General features: G+C 40.4%; 1 protein-coding gene across 6 annotated transcripts in view; it reads right to left on the bottom strand.

Annotated features, from left to right (window-relative positions):
* The window catches only part of ide (insulin degrading enzyme), a 135,466-nt gene that overhangs the window by 72,954 nt on the left and 39,149 nt on the right, over window positions 1-23,363 (bottom strand). For all 6 annotated transcript variants that reach the window (XM_033033608.1, XM_033033607.1, XM_033033609.1 and 3 more), the window contains exons 6-11: window positions 21,657-21,769; window positions 19,863-20,025; window positions 18,904-18,996; window positions 18,097-18,188; window positions 15,013-15,093; window positions 7,876-7,979 (exon numbers count right to left, since the gene is read on the bottom strand). In XM_033033608.1, the coding sequence (XP_032889499.1) occupies window positions 7,876-7,979; window positions 15,013-15,093; window positions 18,097-18,188; window positions 18,904-18,996; window positions 19,863-20,025; window positions 21,657-21,769 (646 nt within the window). The remainder of the gene's footprint in view (window positions 1-7,875; window positions 7,980-15,012; window positions 15,094-18,096; window positions 18,189-18,903; window positions 18,997-19,862; window positions 20,026-21,656; window positions 21,770-23,363) is intronic.

Raw genomic sequence — 23,363 nt, 5'->3', positions numbered from 1 at the left:
TAAACTAAATTAAACCATTCCTGTGTCAAATTGCTATGATCCATTCTTTTATTTTGCTCTGTACAAACTGGATACATGTCAGGGATAGGAAATTACTGATATCAAAATGCAGCATTGGACATGACAAGTGGATTTTTTAGGATCTGTAATATATTTAAATAGTAGTTATGCCCTCTGGTGTCCTGGGAAAAGTCTTATTCTTACGGGGAGTTAAGAAAGCAATTCCACTTGTACGGACCTCAATGAGAAATAGCATCTAAGAGATGTGTGCTTTAGCAAACCTTATGGTCTTACATACACCTAAAATGCAATGAGAATATATCTAACCAGGTTGAAAAATGAAGATTTACTCCCTCTCCTTCACCAAAGGCTCTGAGGTAGAGAGCTAATCATTAGTTTTTCCCATGATATGCCCATCGTCAATGTCATGGCAGCTCAAGTATATCTCATCTAACCAATGTGGATGGAAAGGTTAAGTGATGATAAGAGATTTAGTTTGTTAAGATACTTAACTTGTTAAACTGATATTAATGTTTTTGATGTATTTACAGAAGAAAAATGCATTACAATTAATAATGTTAAAATATATTTAAATATTAAATAAAAAATGGATTATGTCAAATTAGAAGCCTTTAATTGTCGATTAAAATGTCCCGTCAAAAGGTGGTATTGAGCTGGGCCTCAGGACCCATTGCACGAAGTATCATCGCTGCTTGACAATATGGCCATGGCAGAGAGGCCATCTCACATGGTCACTAAATCTAGGCAACGGTACTGGGATAAACATGAAACTGGATAATGATTTTTTACAAATATAGATTAAAAATATAGCTACAATCTAAGCTGGCTTTAACTCAATAACCCATGGAAATAATGAGCAGGTTTATGGATTTCATAGCAAATGGCACATTGACAGTGAAAATCAACAATTAAATTGCTCAGCATTGAACATTACACTCTGGACATGTGACTTTTACCAACACTAGATATCATCTAATTCTTAACTAGTCTGCTAATAATAGATTTAGACTTCAAATAAATGTAAGTACACTGCATTTGGTTGAGCAACTGTGAAGATCAAAACAAACAGGTTCAAAAGAGGTGACTTGAGCCAGGATGTTTAGGCACTAAAAAAAACCTCTGAAATAACCAGGCAAAAAGGCATAATAAAATTACAAATAAGGCATTTATTGACAAAAAGGCATAGCAAGGCATGTTTTCCACCACCAAAATATGGTTAAAAAGTATAATATAAAGGTATACTACATTAAATTACCAAAGTTGCCTGGTTGCACATAATTACTAGCAGTTTTTTTCAAATTATCTGGTGTTAAACTATGCCGTCTGTCAGACAGAATATGCTTTAATTGTGAAAAACTTCTTCCTACCTCAGCTGAGGTCACTGCTGCATACCCGAAACAAGCTACAGACTATATTCATGTCAATATCTTGTGCATTACAACTACCTTGGAGAACTTCAGCAATGTTTCCTAGTTCTTCAAGATCTTTGTTAGCTAAAATCACTCTCTCACTTTTTCCTTGCATGTCTACATTGTCAGGAACTTTACGAATATCGTCAGTTACTTTGTTGAAAACCTGCAAGTTATTCACTAATGTTTCACCACGTTTCTCAAGGGAAGTGATAGCTTGTGGGAAGTTTGCAAAATTAAAAGCAATAAATAGATTTTGAAGAAGACTGAACCAGCGTGCAGCGGCACAATCGAATGAACGACCGATGGTGGCGCCCCGGTGGTGGAAATGTTCTTGTAATTTATACTGTTAACACGTTAATAATAACATTAATGTTAGTGTTAACATAGAAAACGTCATTGTAATCACGGTACAACTGGAGAAAATAGGACGACATTTTAGCAAAATGGCAAAAGGCTGATTTAAGCACTTGATTGTGAAAAAGGCATTATCTTGGTGAAATCATCAAAAAAGGCATGACATTTATGGCAAAATCCTAGAGGACCAATTGATTGAGGTTTTATGAAGATCAAAGAAAACAGCATCAAGCTCATTTTTCCCCATCAATTATGGAACCCCTTTCATTAACAGGGACAGTGGGAGTTGTAAGATTTTGGCATGCGCTTAAGCCAAAATCAGTATAAATGCATGGCCGATTATTCTGGTAACCAAAAGCACAATTTAAGCACAGGTAGTAATAAAAATCAGCTGTCAATGAAGGTGCCAAGGTACTCCTCCAAAGGGGAGGTATCGATATCAAATTTTAGGAGCACTAATCAGGCTCACTTTTGAAGTTAGCAATTGTGGGAAAAAAAGGGTAATTTTCAGTACACATAATTAAATAGGGCAACATTCGATATCAACTAGTGCGGCCTACTATCATCATAAGATTGCTCCCGATGTTGGGGAAGTCCAGGACAAGGGGTCACAGCTTAAGGATAAGGGGGAAATCCATTAAAACCGAGATGAGAAGAACTTTGTTCACACAGAGAGTGGTGAATCTCTGGAACTCTCTGCCACTAGTCGAGGCCAGTTCATTGGCTATATTTAAGAGGGAGTTAGATGTGGCCCTTGTGGCTAAGGGGATCAGAGGGTATGGAGAGAAGGCAGGTACGGGATACTGAGTTGGATGATCAGCCATGATCATATTGAATGGTGGTGCAGGCTCGAAGGGCCGAATGGCCTACTCCTGCACCTAATTTCTATGTTTCTATCCTAAGAGTAACCAGAGGACTTTTCCAGAGGCAATAGCAAAGGCTACATTCAAAACATAAGTCGTTTAAATGATTAGTTTCCCAAAGTCATCCAAAGCGTGTGTGTGCGTGCGTGCGTGTGTGTGCCTGACTTGTGGGTGCCAGACCCACAAACGGCCAGATTTTGTTCCTATTTCGGTAGAGATTTAACTTTTCATTCCAAGTATCCACTCCTGATTAAATTTTGTCGTGTTAATGTACACGTGTTTAATAAAATCCTTCTTCCCCTCCACTCACTCATTTTGTCGCCTCCTGCTGGCCAGCGACCATAACGGCTGCTGGCACCCGCATCTCACCTCAAAGACGCCATTTAAAAACAGCCGCACTGCTGAGTCCTGAATGGCTTGAGTTGGAGGACCACGTCTCCCGTGGGGGCTACGGGTAGGGAACATTTTCCTTGTGATTTTAGAAATCCACTCCTCTGTAATTTTTGTCAATTATTTCCCCGACTTTTTATTTAAATTGTTGACCAATCTGACCTTTTTTAAAAATAAAAAAAATCTGACCGCTGCCCAGCTGCTGACGTTACAATAATGGTGAAATTTTTACATCTTCTGGTAGAAATTTACCTTTTGATTTCAATAGTCCACTCCTCTGAAGATTTGGTGAATTATTTCACGAGTTATTTACTGAAATGTTTCACCAAACTGCCATTTAAAAAAAATATAACGGTTGCCCAGCTGCTGACCTCACAATGCCTTTGCTCGTGGCCCTGCCCCCCCACCACCCGCTCTGGATTAATGCAGTTGCTGTCAACGCGCATGCGCAGTTTTCCACGAGTTACATTACCACTCAACCCCCCCCACCCCCCGTTCTTCAAAAGGCTCAGAAAGAACGAGAAAGTTCTGCAGATCCCAAGGTCACAGGCGCTGAAGAACTTTCTCTCTCCTCGCGGCCGGCGCAGCTTGTGAAGCCATGCCCCTCCCCTCCCCTTCCCTGCTCACTCCAGCTGCGGGTTTCTAGAGAGTCAGGCCAGTTTCCTCACTCTCCGCTTTTCGCAGCCCACTCACTCGCCCGGCTCCCCTCCACCGCCTAAGGCCCCCCCCTCCTCGCAACCGGGCATTGGGGGAACAGACCCAATGGGTCTGCACTTAGTCTAGTATACTTATACCACTCTGATCTGATCTTTGTTTGTTCACTTTTGAATCACACCTCCAAAACCCGAAGCACTAATGGTGACATTTTTACATATTCCGGTAGAGATTTACCTCATGATGTCGAAAATAGCCTCATCTGAAAATTTGATGAATTATTTCCTTAGTTTTTTACTAAAATTGTTCACCAATCTTTTTAAAATCTAATGTGCTGAAGCGAGCTTGATGACGTCACAATGCCTTTGCTCCTCGCGGCAAGCTGCGCAGAATTTTCAATGTGCTGCCTGCTTGGGCATTGTTTTCCAGGAGTGACGTCACCACCCTCCCACCTCCGGTTCTTTAAAAGACGCAGAAAGAATGAGCAACTCTTTCTCCTCTCCCTCCCCCTCCCCACTACCCCCCCTCCTCCACCTCTCTTCCCCCCTCCCTCCCCTCTCTCTTTTCCCCTCCCTCTCCCCTTAACCCCCCTCCATCCTTTCCTCTCCCTCCCCCCGCCCCACTACCCCCCTCCACCCCGCTGTACTCTCTCCCCCCTCCCCTTCTCTCCGATGTGCTCTCCCCCCTCCCTCCCATCCCCACTACCTCCCTCCCTTCCCCTCCCCCTCTCCCCACTACCCCCCTCCCCTCTTTCCCCATACTCTCTCTCCACCTCCCCCTCTCCCCTCCCCCTTCCCCCGTGTGAGTGGGTGGTGGTTAGTGTGCTTGTGACGCCGCAGGCCCCCCCCCCGCCACCATGCGTTGAGGTGACGGGACCCAACGGGTCCCCCCTATTCTAGTTACTACTAAAAACCTTGAAGACTAATGTTATCAAGGCGGCCAACACGCTGTACCACAAAAAGTTCAATTAATTTTCTTCTCATCCCGCAATTTGAAGATGTTCTCATAATTAAAATTTGCTAACAAATTTGGAGTCATATTAAGTACTGAAAAAATAAGTAAGGTACACAGGTTAGGCCAAATCCAAAGTACTGAGCCTATTCTGCTCTTCGGACACGAGAAGGAAGTGAAGCCCCTTTGAGAAGTGCAGTAAAGAATTATTAGCACAGTTCCAAGAATGAGGATTTTCCGTCATTAGATTAAATTGGAGAAGTATGGCCGTCAGAGCAAAGAATGTTTGAAAGGAAATTTGGTCGAGCTGTACACAATCATGCCTGATTTGATAGGATAAATAGAGGGAAGATGTTCCCATTAATGGATGGTTGATGTCCCAGGCCATAGGTTGAAGGGGAATGTATTGATTTTATTTAATGGAGTCAGAGTCATTCAGCACATAAACAGATACTATAGCCCAGCATGTCCATGTCAATCATAGTACCTGTCTAAACTAATACATTAACCACATTTGGTCCACAACCGCCTATGCCCTGGTGATTCAAGACTCACCTTGAAGCTTCTTAAATGTTGTGATGTGCTTTCCTTCTCGGGCAGTGTTCCAAATTCAACCACTTTGTGTGCATTAAGTTGCCTCATATCCCCTCCATACATTTTACTTTTCATTTTATATTATGCCCTCCTGTTTTAGATATCACTTTGAGTTCCACGCCTTCAATCTTTCCCCCAGTTCCTGTAAATTGTTCTGGTTCAGATACCTGACCAATTCCCTTTGTAAGGCACTAATTCGAGTTAAACCTGATAAAGCAACAGAGGGTTGTGGTAGAGGGAAATAGATTCTTACTATTTACTCCATTGAATCCCCCCCCCCCCCCCACCACCACCTAATTTTGTTAGCCTCCATCAGGTCACCCCCTCAGCCTTCACGGGAAAAATAACCTGGCCTTTCCACTCTCTCCTTATAACTGAAATACTATAATTCAGCCAATATTCTGGTGAAACTCCACCACTTCCCCAACAGCATGATCACATGATTTGTATAAAGTAGCAACCTAAATTGCACATATCCCAGGTGAGGCCGAACCAATGTGTTAAAGTTATAACATGAGATTCCTGCTCTTATATTCTATACCACAGCTGATGGAAGGAAAGCATCCCACATGCCACCTCCATCACCCTATTTGTCCGTTTCCCACTTTCAGATCTATGGACTTTTACCCAGTCTCATTTTTCAACACTTTATTTGGGCCTGCAATTTACTGTGTATGCCCTGTCCTTATTTAACTTTACAAAATACATTATGTCTCACATGTTGGGTTAAATTCCATCTGCAAATGTTCACCCCAACTTTCTAACTGATCAATGATGTTTGGTACACCAACACAACCTCCTTGCTATCCACAACATATTTTCAAGTCAGCTGCAAACATACTCGCCATATATCTCCTATATTCACATCCTAGTCATTGATATACATCCTTAACATTAAGATTACCAGCTCTGATCAGAGAATTCCAATCAGAGAAGCAACCTCCACCACAGTTCCCTGCCACTACGACCAAGCCAATTTTTGTTCGAACGCAGAATAACTTACAAACTGCAATTCACTCGTTTGATGTTATGGGCCTGTACTCGCTGGAGTTTAGAAGGGGTAGGGGGACCTCATTGAAACTTACAGAATAGTGAAAGTCTTGGATAGAGTGGATGTGGAGAGGATGTTTCCACAGGTGGGAGAGTCGATGGTAATACAATTAAAATGCCTTCAATAAGGATTTGGAGAGGTACTTGAGACAGAATAATTTGTAGGCCTGGGGGAAAACAGCAGAGAAATGGGAGTCAGAGATTACCGACTAGGATTCAGGATGAACTCGAGGGGGTCACACAACCACTGTGCCTGTAACAATTCTATGAAGGTCAAAACACACAACTTTATTTTTGTACTGTTTTTGAAAAAAATATTATCCCTTTGCTTTTTACAAATCCATCAACAGCTTATATGATGTACTCAAATATATTCCAATACATAATCATTTTAAAAATATTCAACATCTATGGAGGATTTCATAGCGAAGTCAATTTGGTGCAAACAGTCCATACGTTCTGCTCAAATCTCCTTACAAATTTCCCTCATTGAAAATATGTTTAACTCTTTATTCCCTTCTCCATTATGTACATCAACAGCATCCCTTTAACTGAGCCTATAATTAGAACACCTAGAACAATAGTGAAAATTTTGTCCACTTCTGGGTTCAAGTTCCATATTATCACTATCTTTTGTGTAAAGTTTCCACTGAATTCTATTTTGGATATTTGGGAACTCTTTCATATATTCTTGGAAATATTTTTACTGCATCCAAGAGCAAAATCTTATAATTTTAAGGATCAATTTGGTCTCCTTTTATCAAGAGCAAAGTATGAACTATTTCCTGTTGTCTGTCTTTTTGTTATCACCCATGTAAATTTTCTCTACATCTTCTGCTGTCGCTCCCTATCCTTTTTATATAATGATGACCAGAAATTTTTTAAATGTATTCATTTTTCAGAATTTGGACATAGCTGGCAAGCCTATCAATTATTGCCCAGCTCTGATTATCCTTGAAGTTCCTGGTTCGCCACCATCTTGAATGGCTGCAAACATTCTGGTAAATGTACTTCCACAGTGCTGTTCGGTAGGGAGTGCCAGGATTTGGATCCAGTGACATTGATGGATCAGTCATACATTTCCATGGCAAAATGGCATGCACAACCTCTGCAACTGGTGATGTTCCCACGCAGCTGCTGTCCATGACAAAATTGGTGGTGGAGATCATAGATTTAGGAGGTGCTGGAGTAGTCTAGGTGAATAATTTCTGTGTGTTTTGTGGATAGCATACACTGAAGTAGACTATATCATACAACTGCCTTGTGGAGGCTAGAAATCCTTTCAGGTATTAGGAGGTGCCTCGATCACACAGGAGGCTTAGACTCTTGCAGTTGTACGGTACTCTAAGTATGGTCTGAGTATACATATTGTTAGCTACCTGGGATCTGTACAATGCTTTCTGAATAGCTCCCAAGAACTTGCAATACAAAAGACTATTAAATATTTTTGAGCAATCACAAGTATAATAAATAGCTTGCAGCATTTATTTGATACGAACAGCAAAACCCAGACCAACAAAATTGATTTCAACTTTCTGCAGAGTAAAAGTTAATAGCCTGGCACTAACAGTATAAAAATAACCTACCGCACAGTTGCTGGTGTCAACTTTTGCAGCACCATCTCTATTAGATCAGCCCTAAACTCCTCCAGTAGATATTCAGCTGCTAAAACTTCATCAATAGGATAGTACTAGGAAAGAATAGAGAAAAAAACTTCAGTATTAGTAATGAATAATGTAAATGTTCAAATGCAAAACATCAGTATGCTCCAAGCCAGATTCAGATTTATTGTCACATGCACCACTTAAAGTACAGTGATAATTGAGTTACCATGCAGCCATACAATTAAAAGAACACAACACAATTAAAAGAACGATAGAACTTAACATAAACATCCATCATAGTGATCACTGTGATAGAAGGCAATAAAGTTCAGTCAGCCAGGCCTGCTGTTGAAGCTCTTCTCCAGCAATCCCCGGCAAGGGATCCCTGGTAAAGTCCGCACCATGCCTGCTGCTAGAAGCTCCGCAGACCGCGGCTTCACGATGTTAAAATCAGCAGGCCGGCGGTCAAAGCCTTTTTTCTGGCTCTGCGATGTTAAAGTCCACGCCACGATTGCTGCTGAAGCTCTGAGCCATCTCCGGGAAAGGCCGCACCAATCCAAGTTGTTAGGCCGCGGGGGAGGCGAAAATACGACTTGGAGAAAAGTCGTATCTCCACCGAGGTACGTGACTGGAAACGTTTTTCTCCCCCCCCCCCCCCCCCACAAAAACATACTAAGAGACATTAACACATACATTAGACATACAAAAAACAAAAAAGTCGAAATGACTGACAAACTGCTGGCGAAGCTGTTGCGCGCGGCGCCACCCGATAGCCAATGAGCTACACTTCATACAGGACGAAATTATACACTGAACCTTGAACTTCAGATTACCATCCAATTTAATGTGTGCAGATCATTCTATGTTGCTTATACACTTATTAAAAATGTGTTGAAAAGGATTATATAACATCATGACGAGTAGCATTTGAATAACTGTGCATCAGCCTTAATATAAATTTGTTGGCGTACTATATGAAGCTACATACAATACCTGAAGAGTATGCAGTTTAACATTCATGTTTACCACTCAGTTTTCTCTTGTGAGCACATTAAAATAATTTGAATGAGAAAACAAAAGTTCTCTTCATTTCTGTTTTATTCTGTCTTCTTTCAATCTGTCTGAACTTGGGAGTGGCTATGGTAGCATCAGAACACAAGGACCAAAAGCAAGTTATAGGACATCTGCCTCCTGTCCATCCCAGCAGGCCTGCTTCTCTTTTCAACAAGCTGCACAAAGGCAATATCTTGATTTCATTTCATTAGTGACTAAAAATCTATCAATCTCCTCTGTCCTCTTTGGTTCAAAATTCCAAAATTTCATTACCCTCTGTGAGTGATGATTTTTCTCATCTAGGTGCTCAATGGACTATCCCTTGTTTGGATAATAAAACCCAAGTTTCAGTAACTCCAGTTAGGGGAATGCATTTCCAGCATCAGCCCTATTAAGTCCCTAAAAATTCTACTTAATTCCTAAAATAGGTTATCTGGCCACAACAAACATCCATCTAGACAAAATTATGTGAGGATTAGATCATAGACTTCCCTAGTTTACAGTATACAAACTCATTAGGTTTTGAGATTATGACCACAAAAGTTTAGATTGAGTGAAATTAACTGTTTTGCAATTCAAGGCAAATCTACAGCAAGCAGTGCTGAATTATTACCCTGAAAGTAAAGTACAGTCTACCCTCGTTATAACAGACCTCTTTATAACAGATTTCAGATATATCAGACAATAACAATAACTAAAAGGTAAATGAAATTACAGTACGTTAACTTTTTTTAAATGCACTTACAATCTTAGTGTATTGGATATTTTTCCAAAACTACATATTTTCCCCCCATACTATGTTATGGCCGACAATCGGATATAACAGACACCATTCCCCCCCTATGGTTTGTTATAACAAGGATTAGCTGTACTTCCAAAGTAAAATACTTTCCTGTTTTACTTCGGAGTCACGCGAGTGACTACGTGAAGAAGCCCGCCAGGCGCATGCGTGTCATTGCGCTACACGCATTGCAACTCGTCATTGTCAGGAGGAAGGACGTTCCTCCCGAACGGCAGGGTTTCGAACCTGCAACAGTAAGGTAAGGGAACATCGTTCTATACTTACCTTTTTTCTACAGAAGGCTGTGAAAGCTGGCGGGGGAGGAGCCTGCAAGCAGCAGGCAGCCAGCAACGGCCGGTGGCACGACAGTCTCCCTTAGCGGGAGTCCGTGCGAATTCAGCTCCGGTAGAGAACGCCGACAAGGGAGCCTCCGGAGCCGTCAGTCCGACAAACTCGGACAACAGCCCCAAGGACCGACGCTACAGGGGTCTGTGGGCTGCGGAAATCACAGCGGGAGAAAGGACGTTCCTCCCGAATAGCAGGTTGAAAACCAGCAACAACAGGTAAGAGATTTCCTTACCTTTTTCTTGATTGCAGGAAGGCTCCCGAGCTGCCGCTGAACAGCAGCAGGCAGCCAGCAACGGACGTCGGCACCACTATCTCCCATAACGGGAGCGAGTGCCAAACTTCACCCCAAACGGGTGGAGGAAATCGGAGCCAACAACCCACAAAGACAGTGGGTTGTATTTGTGCTCTGTCCCCTTTTTAATATTAGGGGACAAAAGGAGATTGCGCTCCTGCTGTGGCTAAACCAGGTGGAGTAAGCGCAACAGGGGACAACAGCTGCGGCCGGAATCGGCTCCCGTAATGGGAACAGCTGTGCCCGACTTTCGCTCCCGACTCGTTACCGCACCGGGCCGGGCGGGAGAGGGAGCAAAACTAATGTTTCCCCGCGCTAGGTCTGTACAGGAGGGGAAGCTGGACAAAGGAGTGTTCACAGTGCTGCTAGTGAAGCTGGCTGGGGGAGACAGCGGAGTCGCAGGCAGCCGGCAGCAGCAGCCAAAGGCACGTTTATCTCCCGTTATAAGGAGAGCAGTGCCGACTTTTGGTCCCGCGCGGGCCAGAACACCACGGCCAGTCGGGAGACCATTCAAATGGGGCCGTTGACTTTGACAGTCATTAACGGCAGCAGACAGGTTAGAATGACGCTCACCCGTAGCAATGGACCTGCAGGTAAGAGCTGCGGTCTTTTTTTTGCATTTCTATGCTGATTGCAGGTGCAGAAAAAACGGGCTGCGACAAAGCTGGTGGCTAGATGGAATCAGCTGTGCACAGATGTCCTCCACACCGGCCATATCCACTCCACGGAAGAACAGTAAGGACAAAGCTGGAGAAGGAGGACCGTGGAGCAGCGGGCAGCCAGCAGCAGCCAGCGGCACTTGGATCACCCGTAGTGGGATCAGCTGTGCCCGATGTCGCCTCCGCACCGGCCAGATCCACGCGGCCGGGCGGAAAGACTAGACACAAAACAAACAAGGTCGTGGACTCAGAGGAGTCCGACTTTGAATCACCGCCGGCGGCCAGCGCCCGAGAGCGCTGGAGCGGGAAGAAGCGGTGTATGGAGCTTTGCTCCAACAGACTCCGGGACATGGAGTCGGGTCACTGTGGGCCCTATGATAACCCACAGCAGTACCTCTTTGAGGGCTGCACAGTGCTTCTACCTCATCAGAAGGAAGCACTGCGGGTCAGTTCTGGGCTGACCTGGAAGAGGGGTCCGCAGAAGAAAGTGTGCAAGGGGGTGCAGGAACAAGAGAACCTACTGGAACCTAGCACCCCCACGCACCCACCAGCAAAACTGGTGAAAGCTCGAAGGACCGGTACTCAAAAACATGAGTCTTTTAGGCCATGGCCCAGACCGGCCTTCTCGGAAGATGCGGGACCTCCAACGCCAACCAAACCGTAAATCCAGACCCCAGCGCTAAAACAGCGAAGAACCTACAAAAAGGCAAACCTGCCACTGGTAACTATGGAGGTAGGTGGGTCTGGTTCCCTACAAACAGTGGGCACGGAGATTGGGTGGAGATAACACTCTCTTCTGAATGCATGGAGCATGATAACAACCGATATCTACATCTTAAGCAGTATCCACGGATATACAACAGAGTTTATACACAAGTACAGCCCTCCAGTTCAACATATACTGAACCGAATGTTCGTGCTTTCTGATAAAGGAAATCAAAAGCGCAAGCTGAACTGAAGCGGCTTTACATAAAAGGTGTAATTGAGAAAACTCAACACGAACCATTAAAATTCGTGTCCAATATATAAACAAAAAGATGATGGTCATCGCATCATCATAGATCTAACAAAATAGATACCTTTGTTACTGCTTAACAATTAATTCCCAAAGGTTATTTCAATGGCCAGCATCATTTTAAAAGATGCTTACTATTCAGTGCCTATACGAGGTGACCACAGATGTTAATTAAATTCAACTGGATGGGACAACTCTAGCAGTATAAAGCACTGCCAAATGGGTTATTATCAGCCCAGGCTGTTCACAAAAATTTTGAAACCAGCCCAAGCGTTTCTACGGAAACGTATACACATGGTCATGGTATATTTAGATGACATACTCATTATGTGCAAAAACTTTGGAATTGGCAAAACAAACTGTAACAGCCACAAAAAAGTTATTTGGGGAACTGGGATTAATTTCATCCAGTTAAATCTAAACTAACGTCTCCCACTACTATGGACTACCTGGGGTTTCACCATTGACTCAGTTCACATGTCGGTGACTCTGCCTAAGGGAAAGGCTACAGATTTAATAGAGGCTTATAAAAACCTCACTGACATCAGCAAACCATCCATCAGATTGGTAGCCAAAGTAATTGGCATAATGATGGCTGCCTTTCCAGCCACACAATTTGGACCTCTACATTACCAAAACATACAGAGAGCAAAAAACAAGCACTCTAAATTATGCAGGTCACTTTGACAGATCTGTGAAACTACCAATCAGGCTAAAATGGAACTAAAATGGTGGATAGATAACTCTGGCCTTGTTCCTATCCAAGCATTGTCAGTAACCTTTTCCATGGTACTACAAACTGATGCCAGTACAATTGGTGCGGAGCCACCAATACCAATACCACCGTGGTAGCATACATTAACCACAGGGTGGAAACAAATCGACATCATGTGACAATCTGGCCATTCAAATTGGCAATGGTGTCTCCAGAAAGATATTTGGATATCAACCACTTATCTACCAGGAAGACTAAATTCAGTGGCAGACACCAGGTCCCAGTTATCAAGTTATGTTACACAGGAACCAGACCCTGGGGCAGCGGCGACAGATGCATTTTTCGCTGCATTGGAGGGGAGGGGAAATTGTTTATTTACGCATTCCCTCCTTTCCTGCCTCATCAGTCGGGTATTAAGGAATTACAACAGACTCTGCATCTGGAATTGGTAGTACCAGATTGGCCTACACAACCATGGTTCCCAGTGGATTCAAACATGGAATCAGAGACATGAACATCCCATCTGTTCTGGAATATCTGGCAGGCCTCCACTACGATGAGGGGCTCAGTTACAGTGCCATCAACTGCGCCAGAAGTGCCCTATCGACTTACCTATGGCAGGGGACAGACCATTACACTGTTGGGACTGACCCACTGGTACAAAGCCTATGAGGAGTACCAGATACTCCCATATATGGGATGTGAGTATAATCCTGAAGATGCTCAGGAATTGGTCTCCAGCTACAGTTCTGTCCTTACACAGACTGACATTAAAACGGTCATGCTAATGGTATTGGTCACGGCACAAAGGATAGTCACTGCAAAACAAGACTGGACAACATGACTTTCTCAACGGAAAATATTACGTTTCATATTTATGAGATAGTAAGCAGAACAGAAAAAGGGATCAGCAGGCCTCTATATACAATTAGGTCATACCCAACAGATGACCGTCTGTGTATAATAAAACATCTGTCGTTACACATGGAGAAAACGAATATCCTAAGAGGCAATGAAAAGGCACATTTTTTATCAGCCACTAGCAACCACACCAAGAGTGACGGTCCAGACCATCTCAAGATGGCTGAAACAGTTGCTAAACACAGGCTGGGGTGGATACTAAAATTTTTAAAATCTCTTTCCACCAGGGCTGCAGCTACATCGGCAGCGATACAGTTGGATGTACCAATGGACCAAATCCTCAAGGCAGCAGGATGGTCTGGAGGGGAAAAACATTCCAATTATTTGTAATAAACCAGTAATGAAACCTGGAACATTTGCAGAAACACTTTAAGTTCTGTAAATTAATTTAAACCCATATAAAGGGGTTATAAACTTGTGCTAAAAATTTTATGATTTCAATGTCGAATTCATGTCCAAATTATGTTAACACAATCCTCCCAACAGTCAAGGCAGACGTGATGCATGGACTCGTTCCACGGCATGAAATCACAGAGCTTTAAAATCTTCACGTAGTCACTCACGTGACTCCGAAGTAAAATAGTAAGATTAAACGAGAACTTACCAGTTTGAAGTTTGATCTGTATTTTATGAGGAGTTACGATGAGGGATTACGTGCCCTCCGCTCCCACCCAGATCATATACTTAACTGGTACCTCTTCTCTAATCTTACTATGTTTAGTCATTAGTTATCTGTGATTCCACACCGCAGCTTTGAAGAATGACACGCATGCGCCTGGCGGGCTTCTTCACGTAATCCCTCATCGTAACTCCTCATAAAATACAGATCAAACTTCAAACTGGTAAGTTCTCCTTTAATCTTACTATTTATTGTGCATCTTGTTTAGTGAATGTTTGTTGGCTGTTTTTCCAAAACTGTACATATTTCCCCCCCCCTTACAATGTGAAAGCGAACAATTGGCAATAACCGACATAATTCCTCCCCAATGGTTCGTTATGCCAAGGATTATCTGCAGCTTCAAAGTAAAATACTTGGCCCTTTCATAATAAAATACTTGAGAACAAAAACTATCTAAATCTGGCAGGGATGGCACTGGAGACACCTGTATTCACTTGACATTAGATTTTCAACTACAGTACAAGGAATAAATACAATTGAAAGTAAGTGACAAGAGAGATACACTTCACAAATTGCTTAATATTTTCCCACCCTGCCAATCTTTTAGAATGCTATTGCCTATCACATTTACACAAGATAAAACACAAGTAATATGTACATAAAGGAAAGACTTAACAATAAAGGGAATACTGTTAAAATAGAGTAGACAAACGTACATGCAATAATCCTGCAAGTTTTGAGGTGTATCCTCGTGGTCGTTCTTTATCTTTGAATCTAAATGCCATAGCATTCAAATCCTAAATTGAAAAGAATAAAAGGAATTTAATAGTTCCATAAAGAAAAATAAGCTTTTAGTGCATTCCTATTAGTCAACTGCTTGGAAAGAATTAAGGATTCTTGACTCTTACATTTTTGTAACATTCGAATGAAAATACTGCACTGAGCAATTGAAAATACCACTTCAAATCATCTGGATTTGAGAATTTCAAGTTGAATAACATGTCTAATTGACCTTTAAAACATAAACAACCCAAGTCTATGCCAAGCCATTTCGATCTCAGGTAGATAACGTAATGAGCTGTGGTTCGCATCAGGATTGAGAGGTGAAACAAAATATCCCATGATTTGCTTCATTTCTGCCACTAAACCATCCCACCCAGAAATAAATAAACTGGTATTAGACTGAATGTAAAGCCTCAATGTACAGTGCCCTCCGTAATGTTTGGGACAAAGACCCATCATTTATTTATTTGCCTCTGTGCTCCACAATTTTTGATTTCTAATAGAATAAATCACATGTGGTTAAGGTGCACATTGCCAGATTTTATTAAAGGCCATTTTTATACATTTTGGTTTCACCATGTAGAAATTACAGCCATGTTTATACATAGTCCCCTCATTTCAGGGCACCATAATGTTTGGGACACATGGTTTCACAGGGTTTTGTAATTGCTCAGGTGTGTTTAATTGCCTCCTTAATGCAGGTATAAGAGAGCTCTCAGCACCTAGTATTTCATCCAGTCTTTCCATCATCTTTCGAAACTTTTATTGCTGTTTATCAACATGAGGACCAAAGTTGTGCAAATGAAAGTCAAATAAACCATTATGAAACTGAATTTATGAAACAAACATAAAACTGTTAGACATCAGCCAAACCTTAGGCTTACCAAAATCAACTGTTTGGAACATCATTAAGAAGAAAGAGAGCTGGTGCTAATCGCAAAGGGACTGGCAGGCCAAGGAAGATTTCCACAGCTGACGACAGAAGAATTCTCTCTATAATAAAGAACCCCCCCCCCTCCCCAAACACCTGTCCGACAGATCAGAAACACTCTTCAGGAGTGGATTTGTCAATGACCACGGCCCACAGAAGACCTCATGAACAGAATACAGAGGCTACACTGCAAGATGCAAACCACTGGTTAGCTGCAAAAATAGGATGGCCAGGTTACAGTTTGCCAAGAAGTATTTAAAAGAGCAACCACAGTTCTGGAAAAAGGTCGTGGACAGTTGAGACAAAGATTAACATATCAGAGTGATGGCAAGATCAAAGTATAGAGGAAAGAAGGAACTGCCCAAAATCCAAAGCACACCACTTCATCTGTGAAACATGGTGGTGGGGGTTTTAATGACATTTGTTTGAATGTGAATAGACCATTATCTGTTTATTTGCACTTTATCTGCTTATTTATTCATGTGTGTATATATTTATATAATGGTATATTGACACACTGATCTGTTCTGTATTCACGCCCACTATATTCCGTTGTGCTGAAGCAAAGTAAGAATTTCATTGTCCTATCTGGGACACATGACAATAAACTCCCTTGAATCTTGAATGGCCTGGGCATGTATGGCTGCTGAAGGAACTGGCTCACTTATCTTCATTGATGATACAACTGCTTATATGGTAGCAACATCATGAATTCTGAAGTTTATAGACACATCCTATCTGCTCAAGTTCAAACAAATGCCTCAAAACTCATTGGCCAATGGTTCGCTCTACAGCAAGACAATGATCCCAAACATACTGCTAAAGCAACAAAGGAGTTTTTCAAAGCTAAAAAATGGGCAATTCTTGAGTGGCCAAGTCAATCACCCGATCTGAACCAATTGAGTATGCCTTTTATATGCTGAAGAGAAAACTGAAGGGGACTAGCCCCCAAAACAAGCATAAGCTAAAGATGGCTGCATTACAGGCCTGGTAGAGCATCACCAGAGAAGACACCCAGCAACTGGTGATGTCCATAAATCGCAGACTTCAAGCAATCATTGCTTGCAAAGGATATGCAACAAAATACTAAACATGATTACTTTCATTTACATGACATTGCTGTGGCCCAAATATTATGGTGCCCTGAAATGAGGAGACTAGGTATAAACACTGCTGTAATTTCTACATGGTGGAACCAAAATGTATAAAAATGGCCTTTATTAAAATCTGACAATATGCACTTTAACCACATGTGATTTTTTCTATTACAAATCTCTAATTGTTGAGTACAGGGGCAAATAAATAAACGATGGGTCTTTGTCCCAAACATTATGGTGGGCCTTGTATACTCAATCAATACTCACAGGCTAAACTCATGGAAGTGAATGAACAGAGCAATCTACAACTTTAGAACCACATTCCTGCAAAAGACAAAACCTTCAGAAGAGATGGGAGATGAAGGAAAACACATCAAATCAATGCAGACAAGATTTTTTTTAACAAGTTTAACACATTCCAGCCGTGTTCAGCGGCCTCTGTACTGATTTATGGATATGCTTTTATAGTATTGCAGGCCCAACTTTCTAAATTTGGCTTAATTCCACTTCATTTTTACTGTACACAATTCCTTATTATGTAATCTCATTTGACAAACATACCCACATCTTGCTAACTTTCTGGTGAACACTTTGCTTTACCATTTAATAATGTGCATTTTATTTCCATCTTCACATAACCATTAAGTGCTCTATCTATTTTGTTTTAAATCCCTATTTCTTGAATAAATATTTCACAAATCCAGATCACACCTGGTTAATGATCTGTTCTTAACCAACCTTAAAAGTTGGAGTAACAGATAAGCCTGCAATACTATAAAAGCATATCCATAAATCAGTACAGAGGTCGCTGAACACGGCTGGAATGTGTTAAACTTGTTAAAAAAAATCTTCTAAACAAAGTGAAATAACAACAATACAAAAAATGCAGGACAATATTTCTAATTCATATGTATATTCTAAAAAATTATAGAAATTTACAAATCAATTTGTAATCCAATTTCCAGAAGGATTTGGGATCAAAGTCATACCTTACATTCCTGGAAAACCCATTCCTGTGGCCCCTCTGTACGAAGTTTGGCAATATATTGGAACATGTGGAGAATTATATCTTCAACATGTACTGCGTTACAAATGAGAAAAGAAAGTTAACATCATTTGCAACAGATTAATTAAGAAACCAAAAACTTCACTGTTATTTCCTAGTAGACATTAATTTTATTATTTCATTAGGTAGTGAACTTCCAGCTTAGAATTTTGATGCTTCAAATAAATCATGCTTATATTTTCATTAAATCAGCTATTTGCTGACTAAAAATGTCCTAACCCTGTAAGCCCTATAAATACTAACTGCTTACATTGCAAGCTAATAGATCAACAATAAGTCGGAAATTCCAAAGTCCATTTTGGGCTTCAGTTATGTACGATTAAAAAAAAACAAAAAAACTGGGTACTGGAAATATGAAACTAAAATGAAAATGCAGAAACACTCTGCAGGTCCACCAGTATCTTTGAAATGAAATAGAGTGAGTGTTTTGGTTGAAGATCCTTCATTAGAATAGATGAAGGGTCTTTCATCTGAAACATTAACTCTTTCCATCGACTTTGGGCATTTCCAGTATTTTGTTTTTATTTCACCTTTGCCAGCAATTATATCATAGGCACTTCAATAGGTATTCTTGCTTTGAAACATTTTGTTTCCCTGCAAATTTAAAAACAATCTGGCATACCTTTTTGCTAAAACATGTATTCATCAAGTGTAAAAGATTTAGTCCAACCTAACACAAATTAATAGAGCATAAAATCTATGTGCTTGCAAAATATTATACTATACTTACCAAGCCCTTCTTCAGTAAGATCCACATTAATGATGAAAAACATAAAACCTTTAGCTCCTTCTTTTTGTCCACCAACAAGAGTATTTACCCAACCTAATAGCAAATACAGAAAGTATTTGGTGATGCATGTTGATGTTCTAATAATTTCTAAAATACTTTTTTTTTAAAAAGTGATTATTGTTTATTGAATCACAATAATAAAATGCTGGATATTTGAAGTGGAAAATTTTGTATTTTAAGCTTCAACATTTGGAAACTGTTAACAAGGTTATGTAATAGAGTAATGCACTATCACACTCTATGCTTCATTGTTCAAGATAATATTACAGCACAGAATACTGATACACTACTCTCAAGTAACAAGTTAAGATTCACAGCAATGCTACTGCACAAATATATTAAAATATTACACAAGAGAACATATTCAAAGAAACCAACATGTTATTTTACAGCGAAATAGGGTTTGTATACACTAGTCACGCAGCTGGACTCTATTCCCACCAAAGCTTTAAAGGAGAAAGTGAAAGACATCCATACACTTCAAATGGCCAGGCAAGAAATAGTAGTCAGTACCAAGAATTGCCGTGTGCCCGTTGGGTTTTGGGAACTGAAAGTGGAAAGTGAACACAGAAAAAAAGGGTCTCGATCAAAACATTTTTTTTAATATCAGAAACTTCATCACAATAAAGCTTAGCTGGACATTTTGCAGTTTCCTTCATTACCCAAGTAGATAAGCATTCTCAATAGTCAAAGAATGCCACGTTGAGGCCATATGACTTCTTGCCAACGGGAAAGATCGGAAAAGATAAGGGGAGAAATGAGTATTGGACATTATGTTATCTCTCTCACAAGATATTGATTGTATAATCAAAGAAGCCGGTGAGACTCAAAGGACATTATTAGCAAAGATAACACTAAAATAAGGAAAATAAGATGAGAAATAATTTCCCATCCATCACCTTTGCACTTGAGTTCTGAGAGAAGGCTCCCTGGTCCTTCATGACCAATCAAATGTCCGAGGTAATGACCTGGATTTGACTTGTAATATTTCTGTAGATCTGGTATTGGAAAAGTGACATAAAGATTTCGTATATCCTTGATTGGCACCACTTTATAGAGTAGCTGGAAAACAATGAACTTGTTTTGTTACAATGATCAATCAAAACAAATATAATTTCTTCTTCACATATGTATTTTCCATTATAAATTAAAATAAATTAAATTACCCTGGTTCTAGACACCTCAGACATATCTGGATCGACCCTGAAAAGTCCCATAACAAATCTGTATATTTCAATGTGATCACCTCTCATTCGTCAAAACTCAAGTTTGTTCAACCTTTCCTCCTCAGACAAACCCAAATTCAAATCAACTTGCAACAAAATCCCAGCATATGACTTTCTAAAGGGATTGTTCCACTTGGGCGTCATTTGCGCGTCACACAGATGGCGCATGAAGATTTTGTACATACCAAAATCCTGGGGCACCGCACGTCACTGCCTATGTCACCACGAACCATGCGCGCGGCATGAGTCGTGTGTTGTGACGCGTAAATGATATTGCGTAAATGACGCCCAAGTGGGACAGGCCCTTAACTGATTGCTGTGCCTGCACATTAGCTTTCAGTGGGTCACATACACAACCAACTAGATTTCTCTAAACATCAACACCTTCTTAACCCTCAGCATTTAAAAAACCCCAGCTTTTCAATGATCACTTCTTGAGACTAGTCATTGACCATTTTTCAGTTCTTAACAAGTCTCTTTGGGCCCACGGTCCATTTTAGCCCCTGCAGGCTAGTGCTAGAATACAATCTCTAATAATATAGCCATACTTACAGTGTTTCTCTCTTATTCCTCTTCAAAACTTATTCCAATAATCAATGTTAGCCCAACAATGTTATTTAACAATGTCAAATCAATTTTTCAAATGATGGTTTAAATAATAGGAAATTATATGGGTGATAACCTTTGCTGAGTACAAAATCAATTCGACAAAATATTCTAGTGAACATAATTGTGAATGGTTATATTAAGGGCAAAGGAAAACTGGAGGATATATATTTATTTCCAGTTCTGCCAGCGTAGCACGTTAGGCACATTCAATTGTTTCACTGAAAAACAGGGGGAAAGATCTCCAATGATCAATAAGAATCACTGTACAAGGCTAGTGCACCAAAGCAGCATTAAGGTAAAAGCCATTATATTACTGAATGGAGATGCTGAATGGTCCATCTCCATTACTTCTACATATCAGACTTTCACTCCATCTCATTTAATATAATTTTGGCTTATTTTATGACATCCTGGAATAACGTGCTATATCATAAATCTCGATTCAATAAGAGTCACAATAGATGTTTGCAACATAACTTGCCCACATACATCATAGCTTTTCCAGAAATAATCTAAGTCTCATCCTATTGCCTGTTTATCATCCCAGAACCTTGTGTTTGAATATTGGTTTGAAATAAAAAGCTATTTGGAGTCAATAAACTTCTGTACCTCAATTGCATTTCTTCAATCTATCCAATCAACAAGCTTCAGAAAATCAATTTAAGTCCACTACAGAGATCATACAGAGGAAATATATCTGCCATTTTCATTCCTCAAAACAAGTGTTGAATTATGATTTATGATGGATTCTTTATTTCCAAGTCCAGGCAATGTAACCACCAATGCAAAATAAATATTATCGATATACAAAATTTCAAAATACAATATCAAAATAGAACACCACAGTAATGTGGCTACCTTCAGGTGCTCTTCCTGGAAAGGATGGTCAGTGTATTCATGGACAGGTACACATTTGTTCTCCACCTCAGCAAACAATTTTACCACCAGGTCAGTCAACTCATCCAGGGATTCTGGAATCAATATAGATCAGTTGAATTAATAAATCAGAGTCACTATTTAAACTCAAAGTAATATCATATGATAATTGCTGTCTAAATCCAGGTCAACTACCAGTGTTATCTATTTTAAAAGTCACCTATTATTGGCAGAACAAGTAAATGCCCAAGCTCGAGTGTTTAAAAAAAAAAAAAAAAAAAAAGGAATTTCTAAATATTATACACCAGAGGTAGCCAAAAGTTACAAGCCTCAGCATTTACCACACAGCCGCTCTAACATAATAGTGACAATACAGTATCTTGCAAGGAAGATTATTTGATCTAGAATGCTTAAAACAGCATAGGAATTGAAATTGTATGTAAACATGAAAAAAACCTGCTATTGTGATGCTTGTAAGTGAACAAGGGGGAAAGCTCTGAATAAATAGGTAATCTTCCTCACCTTATCTTTCCAATAAGGACCAACTAACAGCTTCTTTATTGGGGAGATTATCTTCTTTATCTACAGCACAATAGTGAATTGTGATTTTGCTGTTTAAGCAGAAAAGTCCAAAGCCAGTGCAAGACCAATACTTCAAACCTATACAGTATTAACATATTTGTTCCAATTCTATTTTGGTCCACGATGGTTGTTCTACTAGCTTCCAGGGAGACCACTACAGAAACATGATTGATGATGCTGGGGATGAGGGAAATGGATAGAATCCTTTTTTTTTTTTTTTAGTGAAAGCATATTTTTCCCCATCCCACTAAAGTTAAGGTCAGGTCGGGGGGGTAAGTCCCCCCGCCCCGCCACGGGTACCATGCAATCCCGTTCTACCTGCTCCATGGTCGGATAGTTGGCGACTAAACAGTCTCCCTCACCTAGTTTGCCAGGCGAGGAGGGGGCTGTGGACCTCCAGCAGGACCAAAAACAAGACCGGTCAAAGGGCGGATGAGCTCCTAGCGAGCCAACGGCCATCCACACTTCAGTAGAAGTTGCAATCACTGTCATACACAGCATTGTAAGGCACCGTGCCCATTGATGTTTTCAACGATGATGATGACTAAAATAAACTGTAAAAACAAACTATTCCTAAGTTTTATAGTTCTTAAAGGGTAAATAACTGGGTTAGTAAAGCAAAAGTATACAAAACCATTTGGATTTCTGAATCCAGACTGTCAAAGAATAAAACGTGACCGTTAAAACCTAGTTCAATTATTAATAATAATCAAATTGAAATAACAACTTGCATCAAAATTGACATTCAGATATCTCATGGGTAAGAATTATATTGCTACAACGACCAACAAGTTATCTTTTTTCTCAATGCTCAAATCAGCTAAATTTTCCTTCAGAGCTCTGCAAATCTTGCAAAGTAGATATCCAAATCAAATGAATCAGAATATTTGTAGTTAATCTCACAAGCAAAAAAATCAAGCAAGAACAAATAAAAATAAAACTTCCATCCACCCATTCCGATGGGTTACAGTAATAAAGTCTATGATAACCTAATACCAAATCATTAGGCATTCGATTTTCTGCTCAGAGATAAACACAAGCAAATAAATTAAACTAATGTAAGCATCTAAAGGAAGATTTAATGTGCAACTGAAAATTGTGCCAGGT

The sequence above is a fragment of the Amblyraja radiata genome, chromosome 15 (genome assembly GCF_010909765.2).
Source record: "Amblyraja radiata isolate CabotCenter1 chromosome 15, sAmbRad1.1.pri, whole genome shotgun sequence".
In the NCBI taxonomy this organism is placed as follows: Eukaryota; Metazoa; Chordata; class Chondrichthyes; order Rajiformes; family Rajidae; genus Amblyraja; species Amblyraja radiata.
Note: the sequence above shows the minus strand (reverse complement) of the source record. Positions and strands in the feature narration are given on the sequence as shown.